At 46.1% G+C, this 24,636-nt stretch overlaps 1 protein-coding gene across 5 annotated transcripts in view; it reads right to left on the bottom strand.

Moving 5' to 3' along the window:
* GRIPAP1 (GRIP1 associated protein 1) overlaps positions 1-24,636 on the bottom strand; it is a 57,896-nt gene that overhangs the window by 22,117 nt on the left and 11,143 nt on the right. For 4 of the 5 annotated variants that reach the window (XM_007529412.3, XM_060183623.1, XM_060183622.1 and 1 more), the window contains 16 exons: positions 19,873-20,023; positions 17,073-17,257; positions 16,837-16,884; positions 15,100-15,131; positions 14,948-14,995; positions 14,755-14,854; positions 11,219-11,296; positions 10,917-11,009; positions 8,460-8,594; positions 6,480-6,575; positions 5,680-5,892; positions 5,438-5,551; positions 909-986; positions 717-812; positions 213-269; positions 24-123 (listed from right to left, as the gene is read on the bottom strand). In XM_007529412.3, coding sequence (XP_007529474.1) covers positions 24-123; positions 213-269; positions 717-812; positions 909-986; positions 5,438-5,551; positions 5,680-5,892; positions 6,480-6,575; positions 8,460-8,594; positions 10,917-11,009; positions 11,219-11,296; positions 14,755-14,854; positions 14,948-14,995; positions 15,100-15,131; positions 16,837-16,884; positions 17,073-17,257; positions 19,873-20,023 — 1,624 coding nt within the window. The remainder of the gene's footprint in view (positions 1-23; positions 124-212; positions 270-716; positions 813-908; positions 987-5,437; positions 5,552-5,679; positions 5,893-6,479; positions 6,576-8,459; positions 8,595-10,916; positions 11,010-11,218; positions 11,297-14,754; positions 14,855-14,947; positions 14,996-15,099; positions 15,132-16,836; positions 16,885-17,072; positions 17,258-19,872; positions 20,024-24,636) is intronic. The other variant, XM_016190963.2, reaches the window with a different exon arrangement.

Here is a 24,636-nt window from a genome sequence, read left to right as displayed (position 1 = left end):
CGCCTGCCTGGCCAGCTCCTCACCTGAACGGCTCTTACTGTTGGTGAGGATGTCTTGTAGCCTTTCCTGTAGCTTATCAGCCCGTTTCCGCTCCAGGTGTAGCTGACGCTTGAGGTCCTTGAGCTGTGGGAGGGCAGTAGGGAAAGGTGGGGGGTGAGACACACTGAGTTTTTAGTGGTGGGGGGCTGGGTTGGGGCACCGGTCCTGCATACCGCGGCACTGCCCTTCTTCTCCAGGATCCGCTGCCCATCCACTGTGTCCTTCACCTCCTGCAGACACGAGAAAATGTGGTGTGGGGGCTGGCTGGTGGTGTATCTGATTGAGCACACACATTAAAGTGCTCAAGGACCTGGGTTTGAGCCCCCACCTTCCACCTACAGGGGGAAGGCTTCACGAGTGATGAAACAAGGCTGCAGGTCGGTCTCTCTCTCTCTCTCTGCCTCCCCCCTTCTCTCCATTTCACTCAGTTCTATCAAATGAAATAGAAATTGAGGTGGGGGGACTACTGTTCCCCAGAAGCAGTAGATTCATAGTGCTGTCACCCAGCCCTAGTGATACCTTGGTGGGAAAGAAAGAAAGGAAAAAAGGAAGGAAGGAAAGAAAAAGAAAGAGGGCATGGTGGGGGACCAGAGGGCTAGCTATGGGCCATGTTTTCCCTCCCTGTTGCTGCAAAGTGGGGCCCCTGGAGGAGGGGGAGGTGCCTGGGGACAACGAACCTGCTTCAGGTTACTGATGGTCTTCAGATAACTGTCACGATCTTCCTGGGCCTGCTGGAGTTCATCTCGTATGCCCTGGAGCTCCTCCTCCTTGCACTGCAACGCGGGGCGGAGGGGGGGTGTTTGTTGGGGTCATGGCTCAGGAACTCCCTGGCCTCCCCACCAGGGAATGAGCCGTGCTCGCCCAGGCACCTTCAGCTCCACAGCATGCTGTTCGCGGCACTGCTTGAGGGTGTCCTCCTGCTCCTGCTGCTGCTGCTGCAGCGATTCCTACAAAGCAAAGCCGCAAAGCTGGATGCTGGTCACGGCTCCCCAAGAGAACACCACAGCCAGTGTAGGGGCAGCTGGCATGCAGACAAGACACAAAGACAGGGTGCCGGGCGGTGGCACACCTGGTTGGCTGTACACATTCCCAGGTGCAAGGACCCAGGTTTGAGTTCTGACTGGGGGAAGCAGTGTTGCAGGTTTCAGTCTCTCTCCCTCTCCCTCTCCCTCTCCCTCTCCCTCTCCCTCTCCCTCTCCCTCTCCCTCTCCCTCTCCCTCTCCCTCTCCCTCTCTGCTCCAGGGTTATCACTAGGGCTCAGTGCCTGTACTTCGTATCCACTGCTCCTGGAGGCCATTGTTCCCCATTTTTGTTGCCCTTTTTATTGTTATTGTTGTTACTGCTGTTGCTGTTCTTGGATAGGAGAGATAGAAATGGAGAGAAGAGGGGAAGACAGAGGGGGAGAGAAAGACACCTACAGACCTGCTTCACCGCTTTGTGCCATGTGCGCTTAACCCACTGCGCTACCGCCCTCCTCCTCCCTCCCTTTCACTCTCTATCTCCCATTCCCCTCTAAATTTCTGTCCAGTCAAATAAAATAGAAAGGAAAAAAAAAAGAGGAAAAATAGGCTGCCAGGAGTGATAACCCTGGTGGCAATCTAAAAAAAATAAATAAATAAGGGAGTCAGGCAGTAGTGCAGCGGGTTAAGCGCACATGGCGCAAAGTGCAAGGGCCGGCTTAAGGAAACTGGTTCGAGCCCCCGGTTCTCCACCTGCAGGGGCATTGCTTCACAAGCAGTGAAGCAGGTCTGCAGGTGTCTGTCTTTCTCTCCCCCTCTCTCTCTTCCCCTCCTCTCCCCATGTCTCTCTGTTCTATCCAACAACGACAACCACAAGAAGGACAACAAAAAGGAAAATAAATAAATATTTGTTTTAAAAAACTAAAAATAAATAAATAAAAATAGGGCAGGGGTAGATAGCATAATGGCTATGCAAAGAGACTCTCAATGCCTGAGGCTCCAAAACCCCAGATTCAATCCCCCAAACTACCATAAACCAGAGCTGAGCAGTGCTTTGGTAAAAAGTAAATAAATAAATAAACAAATAAATAAATACAATACAATAAAAACAAAAGACACACACAGAGACGATCCATTAGCCACAGACAAGATGGCTGTGCCCTTCATGTTGAAGTTGTTTGGACTGACATTTTACAGTACAGCACTTATTATTTGTCGGGAATACTGTAGGGAACATAGACCATGATATCTATCCCTCTCGTAAGACCTGTAGACAGTATTATTGATTTTTTTAAACTAATGTTTAAAATAGGACTCAGAGGGGTCGGATAACTTAACCAAGGTCACAGAGCTAAACAGTAACCAGGAGATTGGGGAGATAGCATAATGGTTCTACAAACCACTCTCATACCTGAGGCTCTGAGGTCCCAGGTTCAATTTCTGGCACCATCGCAAGTCAGAGCTGAGGATTGGTGTGGTCTCTCTTTCTTTCTCTCTCTCTCTTTAAAAAAATAAAAGAAAGTGGCCAGGTGGTGGTCCATCCCATTGGGCACACACTTTATGGTGCACAAGGACCTGGGTTTGAGCCCTTGCTTCCCACTTGCAGGGGTAAGCTTCACGATCAATGCAGCAGGTCCGCAGGTCTCTCTTTCTCTCTCTCTCTCTCTCTTTCTCTCTCTCTCTCCCTCCCTCTATCTCCCACTACCCTCTTAATTTCTCTCTGTCTTATCTAATAAGTAAAGTAGAGGAGAAGGAAAAATGGCCACCGGGAGAGGTGGATTCATCATGTAAACACTGAGGCCCAGCAATAACTCTAGTGAAGAAAGAAAGAAAGAAAGAAAGAAAGAAAGAAAGAAAGAAAGGAAGAAAGAAACGGGGAAAGAAAGAAAACTAAGACAGGATTAAAACCCAAGCAACCATAAATTCCAGTGCTTGTACTCTTTTTTAATATTTATTTATTCCCTTTTGTTGCCCTTGTTGTTTTATTGTAGTAGTTATTATTGCTGCCGTCGTTGTTGGATAGGACAGAGAGAAATGGAGAGAGGAGGGGAAGACAGAGAGGGGGAGAGAAAGACAAACACCTGCAGACCTGCTTCACCGCCTGTGAAGTGACTCCCCTGCAGGTGGGGAGCTGGGGGCTCGAACCGGGATCCTTACGCCAGTTCTTACGCTATGCGCCACCTGTGCTTAACCCGCTGCACTACTGCCGCACTCCTGCCTGTACGCTTTACTACATAATACTATCCCTTATCCATTATTGTGAGTGTTGCAGAGAATGGCAGTGAAAATTCTGTTGGAAGAAAAGCAGTACATGACAAGAATGTTCTTTCTTTTTTCTTTTAAATTTATTTATTTTTACCAGAGCACTGCTCAGCTCTGGCTTATAGTGGTGTGGAGGATTGAACCTGGGACTGCAGGGCTGCAAGCAAGAGAGTATATTTACATAACCATCATGATACCTCCCCCACACTTCCCCTTTTTTTTAAACTAAGACCTGGGAATCCTGCTTAAGTAGAAATGTTTCATTTTTTTCTTAAGATAGATACAGAGAAGGGGGGAAGAGAGAAAGGGAGCACAGGGGTCAGGTAGTGGCACACCTGGTTAAGCACACACATTACAGTGCTTAAGGACCCAGGCTCAAGCCCCTGGTCCCCACCTGCAGGGGGAAAGCTTCACAAGTGGTGAAGCAGGGCTGCAGATGTCTCTCTATCTCTCTCCCTTTCTATCTCTCCTCCCTTCTCTATGTCTCTCTGTCTTTACCCAAACATATTTAAAGAAAGAGAGAGAGAGGAGAGAGAGAGGACAGAACCAAAGTTTCTTTCAATGTGGTTGAGGCTAGACTCAAGCCTGGGCTGTGGGGAGTTGGGCAGTAGAGTAGTGGGTTAAGTGCATAAGGCAAGAAGCCTGAGATCCGGCGTAAGGATCCCAGTTCAAGCCCCTGGCTCCCCACCTGCAGGGGGGGTCACTTCACAAGCGGTGAAGCACGTCTGCAGGTGCCTGTCTTTCTCTCCCCTTCTGTCCTATCCAACAACAACAACAGCAATGATAACAGCAATAATAATAATGACAACAACCAGGGTAACAAGGGCAACAAAATGGGAAAAATGGCCTCCAGGAGCAGTGGATTCATAATGTAGGCACCGAGTCCCAGCAATAACCCTGGAGGCAATAAATAAATGAATAAATAAATAGAACCTGGGCTGTGCACTCAACTGTCAAGTGAGCTGTTTTATTGACCATCTTAAAAAAAATTTATTTATGAGAGAGAAGAATGAGGAGAACCAGAGCATCACTCTGGTACATACAATGCCAAAGGTCAGACTCCAGACCTCATGCTTAAGAGCCCAGTGCTTTATCTACTGTGTTACCTACTGCGCTGCTATGACAAGGACTTTCTGAGAGCAACACTTTGAGAAGAAGATACGTCTTCAGACTGGCATAGTTGCCATTCTGATCTGATAGCATGGGAGACAGCTCAACTGACAGCATTGGACTTTGAGGCATGAAGCTCCTGGTTTGATTCCCGGCACTACATATGCCAGAGTGGTGCTCTGGATTTTCTCTCTCTTTCTCCTTGCCTCAAATAAATCTGTCTCTCTCTCATACATGATAAAGACAAAAAATTTAGGGGCCGGGTAGTGGTACACCAGGTTGAGTGCACATGTTACAGTGCGCAAGGACCCAGATTTGAGTCCCCCAAATAAATAAAATAAAGATAGTAAAAACATTTTTAAATATTTATTTATTGAATAGAGACAGCCAGAAATTGATGAGGGAATGGGGGTGGGGTGGGTGAAAGCTTTCTCCCTACAGGTGGGGCAGAAGGGCTTGAACCTGGGTCCTTGTGCATGTAACATGGATGCTCAACCAGGTGCACCACCAAGCAGTCCCTAAATAAAATATTTTTTAAATATTTATTTATTTATTCCCTTTTGTTACCCTTGTTGTTTTATTGTTGTTGTTATCGTTGTTGTTGGATAGGACAGACAGAAGAGGGAAAGACAGAGAGGGGGAAAGGAAGATAGACACCTGCAGACCTGCTTCACCGCCTGTGAAGTGACTCCCCTGCAGGTGGGGAGCCGGGGCCTCGAACTGGGATCCTTATGCCAGTTCTTGCGCTTAGCACCACCTGACTCCCAATAAAATATTTTAAAAAGAGGTGGGGACTTTCAGGTCCTGGTGCAGAAGTGGAGAAGGACCAAGGCTGGGGATAAGAGTGTTTTGCAGAAAACTGAGTACACATGTACCAACTACTGTATTTACTGTAAACTTTTAATTCCCCAACTAAATAAAAGGAGGGGCTGCTACTGACCCAAGGGCCTTCGGGACTACCCCTTAATCTAGAGCAGCTCAGAAAATTCCAGAGCTTGATACCACCTGGTCCCCTGATGTGGCAATGGGTGCCCAGTGTATATACTTTGCCAGACACACCAACTCACCTCAGCCTCCTTCAAGCGCCGTTCAAACCAGCCCTTGGCGCCATCCATGGAGTGTACCTGAGCTTGAAGTTCTTCCACAGTCTGCTGGAGATTCTCCAGATCCCGGCTTCGGGCCTGGGGAAGGGAGGGAGCAGACCACCATGGGCCAGGAGGCGGTGGGGAGGATACTCCACCCGAGGCCCTAGGTAAAGGGGTGCCTTCTGCGTGGTTACAGTAGTTGCAATCGTCTCCTCCCCACCCACCTTCTCCTCTCGGATCTGCCCACGGAGCTCATCCTCCTGCCGTTTCTTGTTCTCGTGCAGCTCCCGTAGCTCCCGCTCATAGCGGGCGCGCACCCCCAACACTTCCTTCTCATGCCTGAGCCGGACGGCTCCCAGCTCCTCCTTGTGCTGCGACTTCTCCTGCAATGTCTCCATGGCGAGCTCATCCAGCAAGGCCTTCCGCTTCTCAGCGCTCTGGGAAGCAGGAGGACATCGATAACAGCCAGCACCCCCAATGTCAAACCACCCATGCAAGAAGCCAAACGCCATGTCCTCATTCACCCATCCTTATGACAGTGGTCACTTTCTGCAACTTTTTTTAATCTTTTTATTTTTCCTCTTTAGAGCACTGATCATATGGTATTGGTGGGGGATTTGAACCTGGGACTCTGGAGCATGAGAGTCTGCTTTGCATGACCATTATGCCGCCTTTTAAAAAGTATTATCTTTACTTATTTATTGGATAGAGACAACCAGAAATCAAAAGGGAAGGGGGTGATAGAGAGGGAGAGAGACACCTGCAGCCCTGCTTCACCACTCAGGATGCTTTTCTCCTGCAGGTGGGAACCCGGGGTTCAAACCCTGGTCCTTGAGCACTGTAAGATATGCGCTCAACTATGTGTGCCACCATCTGGCCCTCCCCCATGCTTTTTTAAAAATAATTTTAATTACAATGGTCACTTTCTGTCCCCTCCCAGGCCTGCACAACATGCCTCATGCCCAAGGACCCAATCCATTACCTCCCACCCCATCTGCCTCCCTGCCCAACCAGGGCAGCCCACCTTCCGAGCCTCCTGTAGCTCCTGCGTTAACTGCTCCTTTTCCTGCCCCATTTCTTGAAGTTGTTCCAGAAGTCGGCTGTTGGCCCGTAATGACTCCTAACAAGGGAGACAAAGAAACGGACACTGATTAAGAGTCTCCACGAAGAGTCCAGTTGACCAGGATGCTTTCGTGGACCATCTCTCTGAGCCCTGGAAAAATGGGGACTGTTCACCACAGAGACTGAGCTTCTCCCTCCTACCTACTTTCTCCTATCCCCGGAGTGACAGACTGTACAGTGGGGCACACAACTGAGAAGCTGGAATCCCCTCCCCTTGCAGACAGGAAGTTAAGAGTAACCAGATGAATATCTATGGGCAGAAGCAGTGGATGTTGATTTAGTTGAGGCTAGCCCCTTCCTTCCAGATGGTCTACAAACTCGATGTTTAGGGAGTTTAAGCAAGCATCTTAGATGGCAAGGAAGAAGTCTTGTTTGTATGTGTGTGAGTGTGTGTGTGCAGTTGTACACACAGTTGAGTACATGCTACCATGTGCAAGGACCTGGGTTCAAGTCCCCACCTGCAGTGTATGTGTATGTGTGTGGGGGAGCTTCACAAAGAGTGGTTCATAGTGCTTCAAGTGTCCCTTTCTCTTTCCCTCTCTACTTCCCATTCCTTCTCAATTTCTCTCTGTCCTATCAAATAGAAGAAAGGAAACAAAAAAGTCTGCTAAGAGGTATGGATTTGTTGAGTAGGCACCCAAGCCCCAGTGATAACCCTGATGGCAGCTAAATAAAGTAAAATCAAGTTTAACATAATATTAAAAAGAGGGGGGTCAGGTGGTAGCGCAGCAGGTTAAGCGCAGGTGGTGCAAAGCACAAGGATAAGCATAAGGATCCCGGTTCCAGCCCTCAGCTCCCCACCTGCAGGGGAGTCGCTTCACAAGCAGTGAAGCAGGTCTGCAGGTGTCTATCTTTCTCTCCCCCTCTCCATCTTCCCCCTCCTCTCTCCATTTCTCTCTGTCCTATCCGACAAGGAAGACATCAATAACAGCAACAATAATAACCACAACAATAAAACAACAAGGGCAACGAAAGGGAATAAATAAATAAATAAATATTTTTAAAAAGAAGAGGCACAATTAAAAAAAAGAGAGAGAGAGAGAAGGCAGCTGGTGTACTGGCGACACCCCTACATGAAGTCTTACATGAGAGAACAGAACTTATACTTTATGAAATCTAATATTATTCTGGCTTCTCTTATGGACCTGAAATGGCTTTTTGCCTAACTAACTAAAGATATTCAATCTGAAATGACACAGCTTGGTCTATGAAAGATGGATACACGCGGGTTAATAAGTTAGGGATCGCAGCCCAGGAAGTGGTGCAGTGGCTCAGGCATTAGACTCTCAAGCATGAAAGTCCAAAGTTTGATCCCCTGCATCGCATGTTCCAGAGTGGTGCTCTGATGGGTGTTTTCAATCTCTCTCTCTCTTCCTCTCCCTCTCTCTCTGTCTCTCTCTTTCACTCTCTCCCTCATCCTCCCTCTACCTCTCACATTCTAGTAAGTAAATAGATCTTTAAAAAAATGTATTCTTTAAGTTTTTATATTTATTTTCCCTTTTGTTGCCCTTGTTGTTTTTCATTGTTGTTGTAGTTACTATTGCTGTTGTTATTGATGTCGCCATTGTTAGATAGGACAGAGAGAAATGGAGAGAGGAGGGGGAGACAGAGAGGGGAAAAGAAAGACAGACACCTGCAGATCTGCTTCACCGCTGCAGGTGGGGAGCCGGGGGCTAAAACCGGGATCCTTACGCCGGTCCTTGCGCTTGGTGCCACATGCGCTTAACCCGCTGCGCTACAGCCCGACTCCCTAAAAATATTTAGGATGAATGAAAGCCATATATGCTCCTGACTTCACGGTCTTCCTACCATACCTCATAGGGAATGCCACTGAGCCAGCCCAAGGAACTCAGAGAAGACAGGTCGGAGTTAGAAGTGTCACCTGGAGCTGAGATTTGAGGTCATCTTTCTGCCCCATCAGTTCCTCATACTCGGCCTGACGCTGTTGTAGTTCAGCTGTCAGCCCTGTATTCTGTTCCCGGAGCATATTCAGTTCTTGGGTCTTCGCTGACTGGATCTGGAAACAGTGGTAGTTGACGGGAAGTGGAGTTGGCAGGTGCCAGGGGCCAGTCACAAAGTGTTCCGGGAGAGATGTGGAAAGAGCCAGGAAAGAGAGAATTCCGAAGAGGGGGAAAAAGAAAACACAACAACGATAAGAGAAAAATGTCAACAGGAGAATGGGTGTGTGAGGCAATTCACATAATGGAACACAGCACAGAGATACAGTAAAGACTGACGCTGTTTATGGCTAAACCTCAGAGGTATAGTGATTGTCTGGCTGATATAACAAGCAAAACGTAAACATGGGTATCTGGTTTCACTTATACAAAAATGAAAGAGTCAGTAATACTGAGGCTCGGGCGGAGGGTAGAGAGCATAATGGTTATGCAAACAGACTCTCATGCCTGAGGCTCCAGAGTTCAAGGTTCAATCCCCCCATACCACCATAAGCCAGAGCTGAACAGTGCTCTGGTTAAAAACAAACAAACAAACAAACAACAACAACAACAAAAAACCCTGAGGCCCAAGAGGTGGTGAAGTGGATAAAGTGCTGAACTCTCAAGCCTGAAGTTCCAAATTCAATATCTAGCTTCACATGTGCTACAGTGTTATTCTGGTTCTCCCTCACCAATAAATGAATATATGCTTTTAAAATAATAATAATAATAATAATAATAATAATAATGGGGCCTGGTGGTGGTGCACCTGGTTGAGCACACACACTATAGTGCGCAAGGACCCAGGTTCAAACCCCTGGTCCCCACCTGCAGGGGGAAAGTTTCACAAGTGGTGACACAGTGCTGCATGTGTCTCTCTCCCTCTCTATCTTCCCCCTTCCTTCTCAATTTCTGGCTATCTCTATCCAGTAAATAAAGATAATTTTAAAAATTAAATGATAATAATAGTTGGGGTAGAGAAACAGCATAATGATTCTGAAAAAAAGACTTTCATGCACATGTTACAATGCACAAGGACCCAGGTTTGAGCCCCCCGTCCCCACCTGCAGAAGGAAAGCTTTGTGAATGGTGAAGCAGTGCTTCAGGTGTCTCCCTCTCTCGATTTCTGGCTGTCTCGATCCAATAAATAAATAAAGATTTAAAAAATTAAAACTATTTTAAAAAAGGCTTTCTTGCCTGAGTAAAAAAAGGCTTTCTTGCCTGAGGCTCTGAAGCCCCAGTTTCAGTCCTCCCACACCACCAAAAGTCAGTCCTGAGCAGTGCTCAGTTATGAACTAAGTAGAAATAAGAGTCAGTAAAACTGGGAGTCGGGCGGTAGTGCAATGAATTAAGCACACATGGCACGAAAGCACAAGGACCGGCGTAAGGATCCTGGTTCAAGCCCCAGGCTCCCCACCAGCAGGGAAGTTGCTTCACAAGCAGTGAAACAGGTCTGCAAGTGTCTGTCTTTCTCTCCCCCTCTCTGTCTTCTCCTCCTCTCTCCATTTCTCTCTGTCCTATCTAATAATGACAACATCAATAACAACAACAACAATAATAACTACAACAACAATGAAAAACAGCAAGGGCAACAAAAGGGAAAATAAATAAATAAATAAATATTTTTAAAAATACTCTTTAAAAAAGAGTCAGTAAAACTAATGTATGTTGTTAGTGGTTACAGGAGTAGGGAATGGTTACTTCTTGGGAAGTATTGATTGGGGTAAAAGCAGTCTTCCAAGGTTCTGAGAATGGTCGATATCTTAATTTGGGATATAGGTGATAGGAACTGAGCAACAGATGATAGACAGAAAGATAGACGGAGTGATCCAGGAGGTGGTGCAGTGGATAAACTGTTGGGACTCTCAAGCATGAGGTACTGAGTTCAATCCCCATGTACCAGAATGGATGTCTGGTGTTTTGGTTTTTTTTTCTCTCTCTCTCCTCCTATGCCTCTCATTAATAAATAAATAAAATATTTAAAAGGATGGATGGATGATTCACTGTGTCCACTTGAGATAAACACACCATTATGTCCTTTATTGGAGAGAAATCAGAATGCAAGAGAAGCAGGGATGAAGGCCAAACAAAGGAGTGACAGAGAATGAAGCCAAAACAGAGACAAAAACAACAACGTGGGGACTGAGAAGACAAATATAATGACTTTGGGGAAAAATAAATAAAAACGTTCATGCCTGAGGCTCCAAGGAACCAGGTTCAATCCCCAGTACCATAAGGATCCAGGAGCTGAGCAGTGCTCCAGTTTAAAAAAAAAAAAAAAGAAAGAAAGAAAGAAAAAGAAAAAGAGCCCAGGATCCAGACCCCATGTGCATGCCATGGACCTGAAGCAGGAGATGGGGAGCTGGGGAAGGATAAGTTGAGGGCTCCCCGGTGTCCTATACCTGCTCCAGGGCAGCCAGACTAGTCCTCAAGGCATTGTTCTCGGCCAAAAGTCCTTCCACCTGCTCCTGCGCATCTGCACTCTGGATGGACACCTGGTCCCGCCCCCATGACAGGTTAGAGTGGGTAGAGCACAGGGGAGAAGGACCTACCCTTAGCCCCGATAGAAGGGTGCATGCGCACATGTACACACAGCAGGACCAAAGGTGCAGGCAGGGCTGCTGGGGCTTTGCCTGCCTCTGCAGCAACCACTGAGGCTGCCCCCATGCAGGACCACCCACCCAAACTCCCCAATACCGTGTACCTGATCTTGTAGTGCTCGTAGGGCAGCTGCATGTTCCAGGCGCTCACCCTGCCTCTGGTCTCTTAGCTCAGCCAAACTCTGTGGGGTGGGGTGGGGTGGGGGTGGAGTGGTGGGGAGGTCAGGGGAGTCCATTCCAGACCTCAGTCTTCCATGGGGAACATCCAACCTCAGATTCCCACAATGACCAACAGAGAGCATACCCCCAGCAACCCAGAGATGTTACAGTGGATAAATGTGGTCCAGAGTTTGATTCTTGGCTTTGCATAATGCCAAAGTGATGTCCTAGTTTGCATTCACTCTCGCTCTCTGTCTCATTAATAAATAAATAAATAAAAATATCCTTTCTTTCTCTTTCTTCTCCTTCTTCCTCTTTTTTTTTTTTTTTTTTTTTTTGATGATTGCTGGGGCTTCACTACTCGAGGTCAATCTTTTCATAGGGGGGGCTGTGAGAGTTGGACTTGAACCTGGCCTGTGTGTATGATACTTATTGTGCCCACCTAGTAAATATTAAAATAATAATAATAATAAGGCATGGCCTGGGAGGTGGTGCAGTAGATAAAGTATTGGGCTTATAAGCATGAGGTCCTGAGTTCAGTTCCCAAAAGTACATGTACCAGACAGATGCTCTGGTTCTTTTCCTCTCTCTCCTATCTCTCTAAATAAAAAAAAGTATTTTCAAAAAAGAATAATAAAATAAAGGGGCCAGGCAGCGATCCAGCCAGTAGAACATATGTTATCATACTCAAGTATATGGGTGTAATCCCCCCCAGACCCCCTCCTACAGGGGGCACACTTCACAAATGATAAAGCAGTGGCACTGGATGGTGGAACATCTGGTTGAACACACATGCTGCAATGTGTAAGGATCTGGGTTCAAACCCCCGGTTGCCACCTACAGAGGGAAAGCTTCACGAGTGGTGAAGCAGGTCTGCAGGTGTCTTTCTCTCCATCTCTCTGTCTTCCCCTCCTCTCTCCATTTCTCTCTGCCCTATCCAACAACATCATCAATAACAACAACAATAAATACAATAATAAAACAAGGGCAACAAAAGGGAATAAATAAATATAAAGAAGAAGAAGAAGGAGGAGGAGGAGGAGGAGGAGAAGGAGAAGAAGGAGAAGAAGGAGAAGAAGGAGAAGAAGAAGGCCTTAGATTACCCAGCGATCAGAAATTTCAGGCTCATCCAAACTCTTGGCCATTTCTGCCAGGGATCTCAGACACCCTCCACTCCTGTCCCTCTTTTAATCATCTCAGATACACTAAGACTCCCTGTCCAAGTTCCTGGGGAATCTTGCACTTACTCAGCCTCCACCCCTAAGAGGTCTCAGGATTCTCAAGCTACACTCAGCCCCCTGGGACTACTGTTTCATCCAGACTCCTCACCCTAATCCCCAGAGGGGGTTTCAGATAACCTCAAGCCTTTTGGTACTTGCTCCTCCAATTCTCAGACCCTGGAGATCTCAGACTCAGAAAACCTCCTAGTTTTATGTCGCTGATTCTTCTGCTTCTCTTATACCCACACTCTGAAAACCCAACTCTAGGGGCCTTAGGCCCACAAACCACCACAGTCCCAATTCCCAGGGATATCGCATTCAGCCACTCTAGGGGGAAACCTGATGGCTTTACAGTCCCCAGCCCCTTCTCCAACCCCTGAAACCTAGGAAGTGGCACAGTGGTGTTGGCTTTCACATAGTCCCACACAGAGGATGAAGCGTTGGGCTCTCAAGCATGAGATCTTGAGTTTGAGCCCCGGCACTGTATGTGACATTGTGATTCTCTCTCTCTCTCTCTCTCTCTCTCTCTCTCTCTCTCTCTCCCTTTCTCTCCCCTACCCTCTTTCTCATAAATAAATACATATTTTAAAAGTAAATAAATTGGGTGTACACTTGGTAAAACAGACATGTTACAATGCACAAAGCATACCCATATTTAAGGCCTTGGTCCTGATCTCTGTGGTAGGGAAGAGGGGGTCACAAACAGTGAGACAGGGCTGCAGGTGTCTATCTTTCTCCATCTCTCTCTCTCTCTCTATCTTTTTAATAAATTTACTTATTTATTAATGAGAAAGACAGGAGGAGAGAGAAAGAACCAGGCATCATTCTGGTACATGTTCTGCCAGGGATTGAACTCAGGACCTTATGCTTGAGGCTCTAATGTGTTATCTACTGTGCCACCTCCCGGACCACTCTTTCTCCATCTCTGTCTTCCCCTCCCCTCCTGTCACTTCCTGACTCTATATAAAAATTAAGTATTAAAAAAATAAATAGAGGCTGGGTGGTGGCACACCTGGTTAAGTGCCCATATATTTTTTAAAAATGTAATCTTTATTTACTTATTGGATAGAGACAGCCAGAAATCGAGAGGGAAGGGGGCAATAGAAAAGGCAAGAGACAGAGAGACACAGCAGCCCTGCTTTACCACTCGCAAAGCTTTCCCCATGTAGGTGGGGACCGGGGGCTCGAACCCAGGTCCTTGCGCATTATAATAAGTGCACTCAACCAGATGCGCCACCACCCAGCCCCTTAAGTGCCCATATTACCATTCACAAGGGGTTGACCCAGGTTTGAGCTCCTGCTTTCCCCACCTGCAGGGGGGAAGCTTCATGAGTGGTGAAGTACTTCTGCAGGTGTGTATCTTTCTCCCCCCTCTTTCTCTCCCCTCCCTTCCCCTCTCAATTTCTCTTGGTCTGATCAAGTATAATAGAGAAAAAAAAGGACAGGGGTAGATAACATAGTGGTTATGCCGAAGGCTCCAAAGTCCCATGTTCTATTCCCTGCACCACCGTAAGCCAAAGCTGAGCAGTGCTCTGGTTAAAAAAAAAAAGTGACAGATGTCATTCTCATAAAAAGAAAGAAAGAAAATAAATAAATAAATAAAAGAAAATATGGCCACCAGGAGCAGTGGATTCAAGCCCCAGCAATAACCCTGGTGGCAAATAAATAAATAAATAAATGAATAGGGACCAGGCATTGGCCCACCCAGTTAAGGACACATAATAAATACTATGTGGAAGGACTAAAGCAAGGATCCCAGGTTTGAGCCCCCAGCTCCCTACCTGCAAGGGGGAAGCTTCACAAGTGGTGAAGCAAGTCTGCAGGTATCTATCTTTCTTTCTCCCTATCTCCTCCTCCTCTCAATTTCTCTCTGTTCTATCCAATAAAAAGGAAATAAAATGGCCACAGGGATCAGTGGATTCATAGTGCCAGCACTGAGTCACAGTGATAACCCAGGAGGCAAAATAAATAAATCAGCTTCTATATCTCAAGAGTCATCAACTTCCGGGGAATTCAGACTCAGTCTCAGTCTTCAATGACCAGACTTCTCCAGATTCCTCCCTCCAGTCCTCTGGGAGTTTCAGATTCATCCAAACATGTGACATAATGCCTTCAGTCCTTAGTACCCTTGGAGCCTCTGATCTGTACAGTCTCAGCCAAAACTCCTAGAGTGTTTGGGAGTTCCATTGTTCCAACACAAGAAATCTCAGACTCCCTAACAGGCCTCCCCAGACTCCTAGCCCTCGTCCCTAGCCTGTCACCTGGTTGGCAGCTTCAAGTTCCTGCTGCAGCTTCTGTATCCGTGCCAACTGGGCTTTGAGATCAGCTTCTTTCCTCTGTTGCAACTCCTCAATCTTGTTCCTGAGAAAGACACACAGGCATGGCAGTCAGAGCCCACACTGTCTCCTACATCTGGCCCCTCTGGTCTCTTATTCCCACTGGCCCTGAACATACCGGCTGTCGTTAAACAGTGTCTCCTTTTCAGTCTGCAGACGGCAGAAACTGGGCACATAAAGACAGATATGGAGGGGTCATTTCTACTAGCTAGCTCCTCCCCCTCCCCAATCCAACAAAGCCCCTTCCTCCATCCCTGCAGAAAAATTTACCTTTCTTGCTTCTTTTTCAACTTCTCTGAGAGCTTGGGTGGGGGAAAACAGGGTTTCAGATAAGAGGCAGCAATGAAGAGAAAAAACATGAATAAAGATAAAAATAAACTTATTATTTACAGATACTATTTTTTTTAATTGCCACCAGAATTATCACTGGGGCTTGGTGCCTGCATTATGAATCCACTGCTCCTGGCAGCTATCTCTTTCTTTTTTTTTTTTTTTGCCTCCAGGGTTATTGCTGGGGCTCTGTGCCTGCACTATGAATCCACTGCTCCTGGAGGCCATTTTTTTCCCATTTTGTTGCCCTTGTTGTCATTATTGTCACTGTTGTTATTGCTGTTGTTGTTGATGGATAGGACAGAGAAATTGAGAGGGGAGTGGAAGACGTTCTCTAGGGGGAGAGAAAGATAGACACATGCAAACCTGCTTCACCACTTGCAAAACGACCCCCCCACACACACACACAGAAGGGAATCCAGGGGCTCAAACTAGGATCCTTATGCCGGTCCTTGCACTTTACACCATGTGTACTTAACCCACAGTACTACTGTACTGGCCACCTCTCTATCTGATAGGACAGGGGCCAGGTGGTGGCACACCTGGTTAAGCACACACATTACAGTCTGCAAGGACCCAGGTTCAAGGCCCTTGTCCCCACCTGGAGGTGGAAAGCTTCACAAGTGGTGAAGTAGGGCTGCAGTGTCTCTGTCTCTGTCCCTCTCCATCTCCCCTCTCAATTTCTTTCTCTATCCAATAATAAATACGTATTAAGGGAGTCGGGCAGTGGCGCAGCAGGTTAAGCGCACGTGGCGCAAAGCACAAGAACCAGAGTAAGGATCCCGGTTCGAGCCTCCGGCTCCCCACCTGCAGGGGAGTCGCTTCACAGGCAGTGAAGCAGGTCTGCAGGTGTCTATCTTTCTCTCCCCCTCTCTGTCTTCTCCCCTGCTCTCTCTATTTCTTTTTGTCCTATCTAACAGCAATGACATCAATAACAACAGTAATAACTACAACAATAAAACAAGGGCAACAAAAGGGAATAAATAAATATTAAAAACTTAACTGCAAGACAAAAATGTGAGTAGAGAGCTAGGGAGATACTCAGTGGGGAGGGGACCTGCATTGCTGTGTGCATGGCCTGGTGCTATGGCAATGGAGGACACTCTGGGGGTGTGGTATCTCTCCCTCTTTATCCTCCCCCCCCCCACCGCTTCCAGGGATATTACTGGGGCTCAGTGCCTGAACTACAAATTCACTGCTCCTGGTGGCCATTTTTTCGATTTTTTTTTATTGGACAGGACAGAGAGAAATTGAGATAGAGAGGGAGAGAGAAAGACAGACACCTACAAACCTGCTTTACTGCCTGTGAAACGACCCCCCCCAAAGGTGGGGAGCCGAGGACTTGAACTGGGATCCTTGTGCGGGTCCTTGTGGTTCTCATACTATATGTACTTAACCCAGTGTGCTACCACCCGGCTCCCTTTATCCCCTTTCTCTCTCTCTCTGAAAGAAAAGTGACCCAGAGCTGTGGAATCACATGGACATTATGTGTGAAGCCTCAATTACACAAATGAACACACACACACACACACACACACACACACCCCTCTCCATTACACATGTTATGAAATTGAGGCTTTCAAGGGTGACTACTCTACCCCTCTCCTCCTGGCTAGGGGAAGCACCGAAGGGGCGAGCAGGGTGGGGCCCAACCCAAGACAAGTTCAGCAGCCCCACCTTAGCAAGTTCCTCCTGCAGCCGGGATGTTTCAGCCTGCTTCAAACTCTGCAGAGGACAGGGGAAGAGGTCGTTACCAACCAATGGGGGATGGTGCAAGGCCTGTGCCTTCCCCTGTTCTTTGGGCCCATGATCCCTCTGCCCACAAGACGGTGATGTCACAGACATCTCCATGGGGCCACAGGCAGAGCCTCCCCTCCCCTCTCCAAGCACAGCCATGACAGGCCACGATTCACCTCCAAGCCTTGCAGCTGTTCCCAGAGCAATCTCTTCTCCTCCTTTTCCATTTCCCACTTCAGTTCCACCTCTGCCAAGGGCATGGGGGCTGAAGAGATGAGGGTGGGGCTCCCTGGGGGATCTCCTTGACCCTCATTGGTTGATACTGGCTTTCTGGACTGTTTCCCATAGAGCTCTTGCAGGGCTGGTGGGCATAGAAGAGATATATGATGAGTGAGACAATCTTCAAAAACTCTTTTTTTAAAGGAGTCTTTTAAAAAAAATTATCTTTATTTATTTGGGTAGAGACAGACAGAAGTCGAAAGGGAAGGGGGTGATAGAGAAGGAGAGAAAGAGAGAGACCTGCAGCCCTACTTCACCACTTGTGAATCTTCCCCCCTGCAGGTGGGGGCCAGGGGCTCAAACCTAGATCCTTGCGCACTGTAACCTGTGCATTCAACCAGGTGCGCCACCACCTGGCCCCTCTTCAAAAACTCTTACTCTGCCTCAAACAGAGGGGTCATTGGTCTTCAACCCTGCCCTGGCCACAAATCGATGAAGGTTCCGTTCCATCCGGGCCTCTTACAAATCTGTTTATATTCACCAACCACTGAAATTCTATCCTCTATCAAAGTAGTCCAAGTGAGTTTCTCAGACTCCACCATCCTATCTCAAACTTCACCCAAAGGCCTCCAACATGAGGCCTACCATCCTCCACCCTCTCAACTTAGAGCTGCAGGCTCCTATAACAATCTTTATTTTCTTTTTTTCTAATATTTAATTATTTATTCCCTTTTGTTGCCCTTGTGGTTTTATTGTTGTAGTTATTGATGTTGTTGTTGTTGGATAGGATAGAGAGAAATGGAGAGAGGAGGGGAAGACAGAGAGGGGGAGAGAAAGACAGACACCTGCAGACCTGCTTCACCGCCTGTAGGTGGGGAGCCAGGGGCTCGAACTGGGATCCTTATGCCAGTCCTTGTGCTTTGTGCCACCTGCACTTATCCCACTGCGCTACCACCCAACTCCCACTATCTTTATTTTCTTTGAAGTATTTTATTTATATATATGATAGAGACGGACAGAACAATTGAGAGGGGAGGGGGAGACTCAGAGACACCTGCAGCAATGTTTCACTGCTTGTGAAGCTTTTCCCCTGCAGGTGGACACCCAGTTTGAACCTGAGTCCCTGTCGTTGTAACACATGCACTCTACTGAATGATCAACCTCCCAGCCTCTTCTCCTTTATTTTTTTTCCAACTTACCTTTTTTTTTAAATCTGTGATTAAGAGCAGTCTACAAGGTTGTAAGATTAGAGTTTCACTGCACCCACCACCAAAGATCTGTGCCCCTACCCTCTCAATAATATCACAGCTCTCATAAAACCTTAAGAGTTTACTTCTATTTTTTTTTTTTGCAAGTTCATATGTTGCATCTCTCTAGATTCTACGCATGTGCGAGACTGGAGGTGCTAAGCACCTCCAGTCGCTTCATTGTGTCCTAAAGGACACAGTGTTGTCTTCAGTCACATTCTGCAGTCTTCCCCCCTGCCTATCAGATTTCCTCCCGATGCCCCACAAGCCCCAGATGCCCAACAGCCCACACTCCATGACCCTTTCATCATCTCACAGATTTCCTTTACAACTACCGTCCCAGACCCCACTGGCAATCTGAACCTTCCCGACACGTCTTCATTGACTTTCTCCATTTTGTGACCACCTCCCTTTGGATGCTTAAACTGACTATCTGTAATGTTATCTTTTTCTTTTATTTACTTATCTTTTTTTTTTTTTTTACCAGACCACTGCTCAACTTGGGCTTCTGGTGGGTTCTGGGGATTGAACCTGGGACTTCAGAGTCACAGGCAAGAAAGTCTTTTGTGGGGCCAGGTGGTGGTGCACCTGGTTGAGAGCACATGTTACAATGCTCAAGGACCCAGGTTTGAATCCCTGGTCCCCACCTGCAGGAGGAATGCTTCACAAGTAGTGAAGCAGTGCTGTGGGTGTCTCTCTCTCTCTCTTTCTCTCTATCTCACCCTTCCTTCTCAGTTTCTGGCTGTCTCTACCCAATAAGTAAATAAAGATAATTAAAAATATTTTTAAAAAATAAGAAAGTCTTTTGCTGAACTATTATGCTGTCTCCCTAGCCTTGGAATGTTTTAGGTTAGGAACTAGTTAAAACACAGAGAGGTACCGTCTCATCTCTGTTAAAATCTCCAGGGTGGATACACTAGATTTGGAAGACTGGACTCAGGGAGATGAAAATGTTTGTTCAAAATCATACACTGTAGGAGCTGGGCAGTAGCAAACCTGGTTAGATGCACACATTACCATGCATAAGGACCCAGTTTCGAGTCACCACTCCCCAGCTGCAGGGTGAAGTTTCCTGACTGGTGAAACAAGTACTGCAGGTGTCTCTCTGTCCCTTCCATCTCTTTTTTGAGTTTGTTTAATTTAATTATTATTGGATAGAGGTCAGAATTGACAGGGGAAGGGGAACAGAGAGGAAGAGAGAGAGACGCTTTAGAGCTCTACTTCACACTCGGGAAGTTTTCCCCCTGCAGGTGGGGACCAGAGGCTTGAACGCAGAACACACTGTACTGTGAGCACTTAAACAGGTTTGCCACTGTCCAGCCCATCTCTCTCCAACTCTATCTCCCTCTCCTCTCTCACTCTCTGTCCTAGCTAATAAAAGAAAAAAAAAAACAGTAACACTGGGTCATGGAAAATCCAAGCCTGACCCAGAAACCTGTCCCTATCCTCCAAGAGAACAGCACCCAGTGAAGAGCTAAGGTCCCCGTGTCTCAGAAGGAGCTTCATGTACCGGTTACGTTCTTCTGCAAGGCCATGTTCTCCGCCTGAAGTCTCAGCAGCTCCCCATCCACCATGTTTCCAGCTGGAACAGCCCCAGCCCTGGCAACCCCTTCTTTCAGTTGCTTGTTCTCATGTTCCAACTGCTCCATCTGGCTGCAGAGCTGAGCAGGGGAAGAAGCAGGACAGCACAGCAATCAGAACCATGCGGGCTGAAATATACAGAGCACTTGGCTCGTGCATGGCACAGTGTTCCTGAAAGTTTTGGTTATTTATGAGAGGAGAAGGAGTGAGAGAAGCAAAGCTTCACTCTGGGAAATGTGATGCTGGAGATCAAACTCAGGACCTTGTATGTGAGAATCCAATGCCTTATCCACTGTGCCATCTCCAGGGCCATGGACTTATCAATTCACTTAGTTCATACAACACATCCTTAATTTTATATATGTTCTCCTTACTCATTATTCCCATTTCATAAACAAGGGTGCTGAGGCATAGGGAGTCAGGTGGTAGCGCAGTGGGTTAAGCGCATGTGGTGCGAAATGCAAGGACTGGCGTAGGATCCCAGTTTGAGCCCCCAGCTCCCCACCTGTAGGGGAATCACTTCACAAGTGGTGAAGCAGGTCTGCAGGTATCTATCTTTCTCTCCCCCTCTGTCTTCCTCTCCTCTCTCGATTTCTCTGTCCTATCTAACAATGATGACATCAGTAACAACAATAATAGCTACAACAATAAAACAACAAGGGCAACAAAAGGGAATAAATAAATAAATATTTTTTAAAAAAGAAAGATAGACACCTGCAGACCTGCTCCACCACTTGTGAAGGGACCTCCCCTGCAGGTGGGGAGCTGGGGGCTCGAATCTGGATTCTTCTATGGGTCCCTGCACTTCCTACTATGTGCGCTTATCCCAGTGTGCCACTGCCTGCCCCCACTTTCTCTTTCCGCTTTCAGTGTCACCCTCTCTTATGCAATGATTGAAAAACAAATGGGCAGAGCTAGCTCACTGGGTAGGGAGCATCCATTTGCTACATACACAGTTCAAGATGTAACCCTGGCACCATATGGGAGGAATCATAGCATGTGGGGGAAGCTCTAGTACTGTGATATCTCTTCCTGAAAGCAAAAGCAGACCAAGAGTGGTGAAATTGTGCATGTACAAGGCCTTGACCCAACAAACAAAACAAAAGAAAGGGCTAGGGAGACAGCATAATGGTTCTGCAAAAGACTTCCCTGCCTGAGGCTTTGAGGTCTCAGGTTCAACCCCACCGCACCACCATAAGCCAGAGTCGAGCAGTGCCCTGGCAAAAAAAAAGGAGAAGGAGAATAAGAACAAGGAGAATAAGTTAGGTCTAGAGGGCTTGGGGTAGCTCACTCAATGGAGAGCACACTTTGGCATAGGCGAGGACCCAAGTTCAAGCCCCTTGCCCATGTGGGGGCACCTGTGCAGGGGGGTTTCACAAGTGGTGGAGCGGTACAGTGGTTTCCCTCCTCCTCTTTCTGATTCTCTCCCTCTGGGTTTCTCACCTTCTGTCCAAAGAGAGAAAAATAAATAAGAGTCTGCTAGGAGTGGTAGAATCATGGAGGTGCAAAGCCCCATAAAAATCCTGGCAGTCTGCCCATTGGGGGAAAGAAAGTCTCTTTAACAAATGGTGTTGGCAGACTTGGACAGCCACATGTAGAAAAATGAAACTAGACCACCAATTAACACCATACACCAAACTAACTCAAAATGGATCAAAGATCTGAATATAAGACCTGAAAGTATAAAATACATAGAAGAATTTATCGGTGAAACCATGACATTAACACTAAAGACATATTTGGAGACTTCAGCCCATGGGCAAAGGAAACAAAAGTAAGATTGAACAAGTGGGACTATATCAAATTAAAAAGCTTCCATACATCAAAAGAAAACTCCATAAAGATAAACAGGAAACCCAGCAAATGGGAGAACATATTCGCACATCATACTTCAGACAGACACTGGATATCAAACATCTATACAGAACTCATTCAGCTCAACAAAAAGAAAAAGAACAACCCAATAAAAAAAGGGGGCAGAGGACATGCACAGACATTTCTCCAAAGAAGAGATACACATGGCCCACAGACATATGCAGAAATGCTCTAGTTCACTCATCACCAGAAAAATACAAATTAAAACCGCCCTGAGATACCACCTCACACCTGTAAGAATGGCCTTCATCAACAAAACAGGAGAAGATAAATTTTGGAAAGAATGTGGAGAGAAAGGAACTCTAATACACTGCTGGTGGGAATGTGAAATGGTACAACCACTATGGAGAACAGTATGGAGAATCCTTAAGCAAATACAGATGGAAATACCTTATGACCCAGCAGTCCCACTCCTAGGCATTTATCTAAAAGAGATAATATCACTAATTTGAAGGGATATATGCACCCCCATGTTCATAGCCACATTATCTACAATAGCAAAAATTTGGAAGCAACCAAAATGTCCCACATAGATGAATGGTTAAAAAAGTTATGGGACACATACTCTATGGAATATTACTCATCAATAAAAAAGATGATTTTACATCCTTTGGGATAGAAATGCATGAAATTTGAGAACATTATGCTTAGTGAAATAAGCAAGGAGGTAAAGGAAAATTACAGGATGATCTCTTATATTCCACTTATATGTGGAATTTAGAGAACTGAACACACATACTTAAAATAAACAAACAGGGTCGTTGTGGGTTGCAGAAGGTGGAAGGTCTGGCAATGACCCTGGGTCCATGCTCCCAGAGGGATAGAGAATGGGAAAGCTATCAGGGGAGGGGATGGGCTATGGAGACCGGGTGGTGGGAACTGTGTGGAGTTGTACCCCTCCTATCCTACGGTTTTGTTAATGTCTCCTTTCTTAAATAAATTTTTTTTAAAAAACTCAGGAATTATAAACCACTCTATAATACATTGTATTGTTGTAAAAGACTTATTATTAGAAATATGCCTTGGGGGTAGATAGCATAATGGTTATGCAAACAGACTCTCATGCCTGAGGCTCCGAAGTCCCAGGTTCAATCCCCCGCACCACCATAAGCCAGAGCTGAGCAGTGCTCTGGTGTTTCTCTCTGTGTCTTTCTTTCTCTGCATCTCTCTCAAAAATAAAATAAATAAAATAATTTATAAAAAAAAAGAAATATGCCACTGATGTTCAAGTGAAAGTGAAAAAAAAATGTTTATTGATAAAAGAAGTACAAATTGTGCATTTTAAAAAATAATAAAGAAAATGTTTATTTATCAAAAAAATAAATAAACAACCAGACACAACACAACCCATATTTACAATAGGAAAGCTATTGTGGTTACCTAGGGAAGAGAGGGGAGGGCACAGACTTTCGGTGACGGGGAAGGTGTGAAACTCTAGTCTTGTCACTATTTAGTCCTATCAATAGCAATATGACATGTGAGAGGGGTGGAGAGATTTAATATCTCAGATTCCCCAACTGCCTAGACTATAACCCTAAGCACAAATACTAGCTCTTGTTAATATTTATCTTAGATTTGCAAAATGATCATACTCTGATAAGGAGATTAATTGCTTATGGGTCTCTACAAATGTATCAGAAAATATAAAGTTTTGCAAACATCTAAATCAATTACAGCTTTAGGCCAGACAGGTCAAGACCTTTTGACCTTGTAAGTATTTAAAGTACAAGGAAGTTCGGATACCACTAGAAGCGTTCACATAGTGAAGTTAAGTACAATAACACAGATACTTAGCCCCCCAACTAACCTGGCCATAATAATTAACTATTGATATTTTAACTTTCTCTAAGACTATAAGCAATCCCTTGCATCCTCTTTAAGACCTGCATTTCTCCTAGTCCTGATACCTCTAGGATATGCCCACACTTCTTGAAATTCCTTTTCTATGATTCCTTACCACCATACCAACCCTGTCAACGTTAACCAAATCGCTACTGGTGCTGCCACCCCGCATTATGCTGCTATTGAAATCCTACTGTGGACTGTAACCTGAGATACCAGCCTGAAAAGTCAACCTCGAAATTCTTCAAATCTGGTGCTCCACTCTGACACCATTCTCTCAGACAACATTCTCATCCAGCCTCAGGTTAGTTACCAAACTCAAGGAAAACTATTGTTAACTATTATATTATACCCTGGCTTGTATGCCCCCAGGAACATGCCTAAAATGGTTCTCCTAGCTTTCTTCTACCCTAAAATCCCTAATCTCACCTGCTCTGATCCTACTTTCTGGTTCCTGTTCATTAACCATCTTGTCTCAACTTAGGTCATGCCACCTTCCAGGTATCAGGTTGTAGATGCTACCATGAATCCACCCCAACTTCTCTGGGCAGATGACCTCACCAATATGTCCTGGACCCTCACATCTCCAGTGCTCTGGTCCACTAGGGAAAGACAGAAACAGCCTGGAGGTATGGGTCAACCTGTCAACGCCCACGTTCAGCAGAGAAGCAGCTACAGAAGCCAGAACTCCTACCTTCTGCTCCCCATAAACAACCTTGATCCACACTCCCAGTAGGGGAGAAGTGCTAGGATGAAGATAAAGCTTCATCAGCACTCAGAGAGAGAGAAGGAAAAGGAGAGGGACATATGGAGGTAGCTTTGATGTCATGAGTAGTTCAGAGGGAAAGAGAAGAGTGAATCAGGAAAAGAAGGGGTAACTTTGTATAAATGTGAACAGATAGTTGTAGCGAAGATGGTCAGCCCATGTCTACAACTTTAGGGGAACTGTGATGGATTGCAGTGGGGAAAGTGAAGA

This window comes from Erinaceus europaeus, chromosome X, assembly GCF_950295315.1.
Source record: "Erinaceus europaeus chromosome X, mEriEur2.1, whole genome shotgun sequence".
NCBI lineage: Eukaryota > Metazoa > Chordata > Mammalia > Eulipotyphla > Erinaceidae > Erinaceus > Erinaceus europaeus.
The sequence above is the reverse complement of the archived record's forward strand: the minus strand, read 5'-3'. Positions and strand labels throughout refer to the sequence as shown.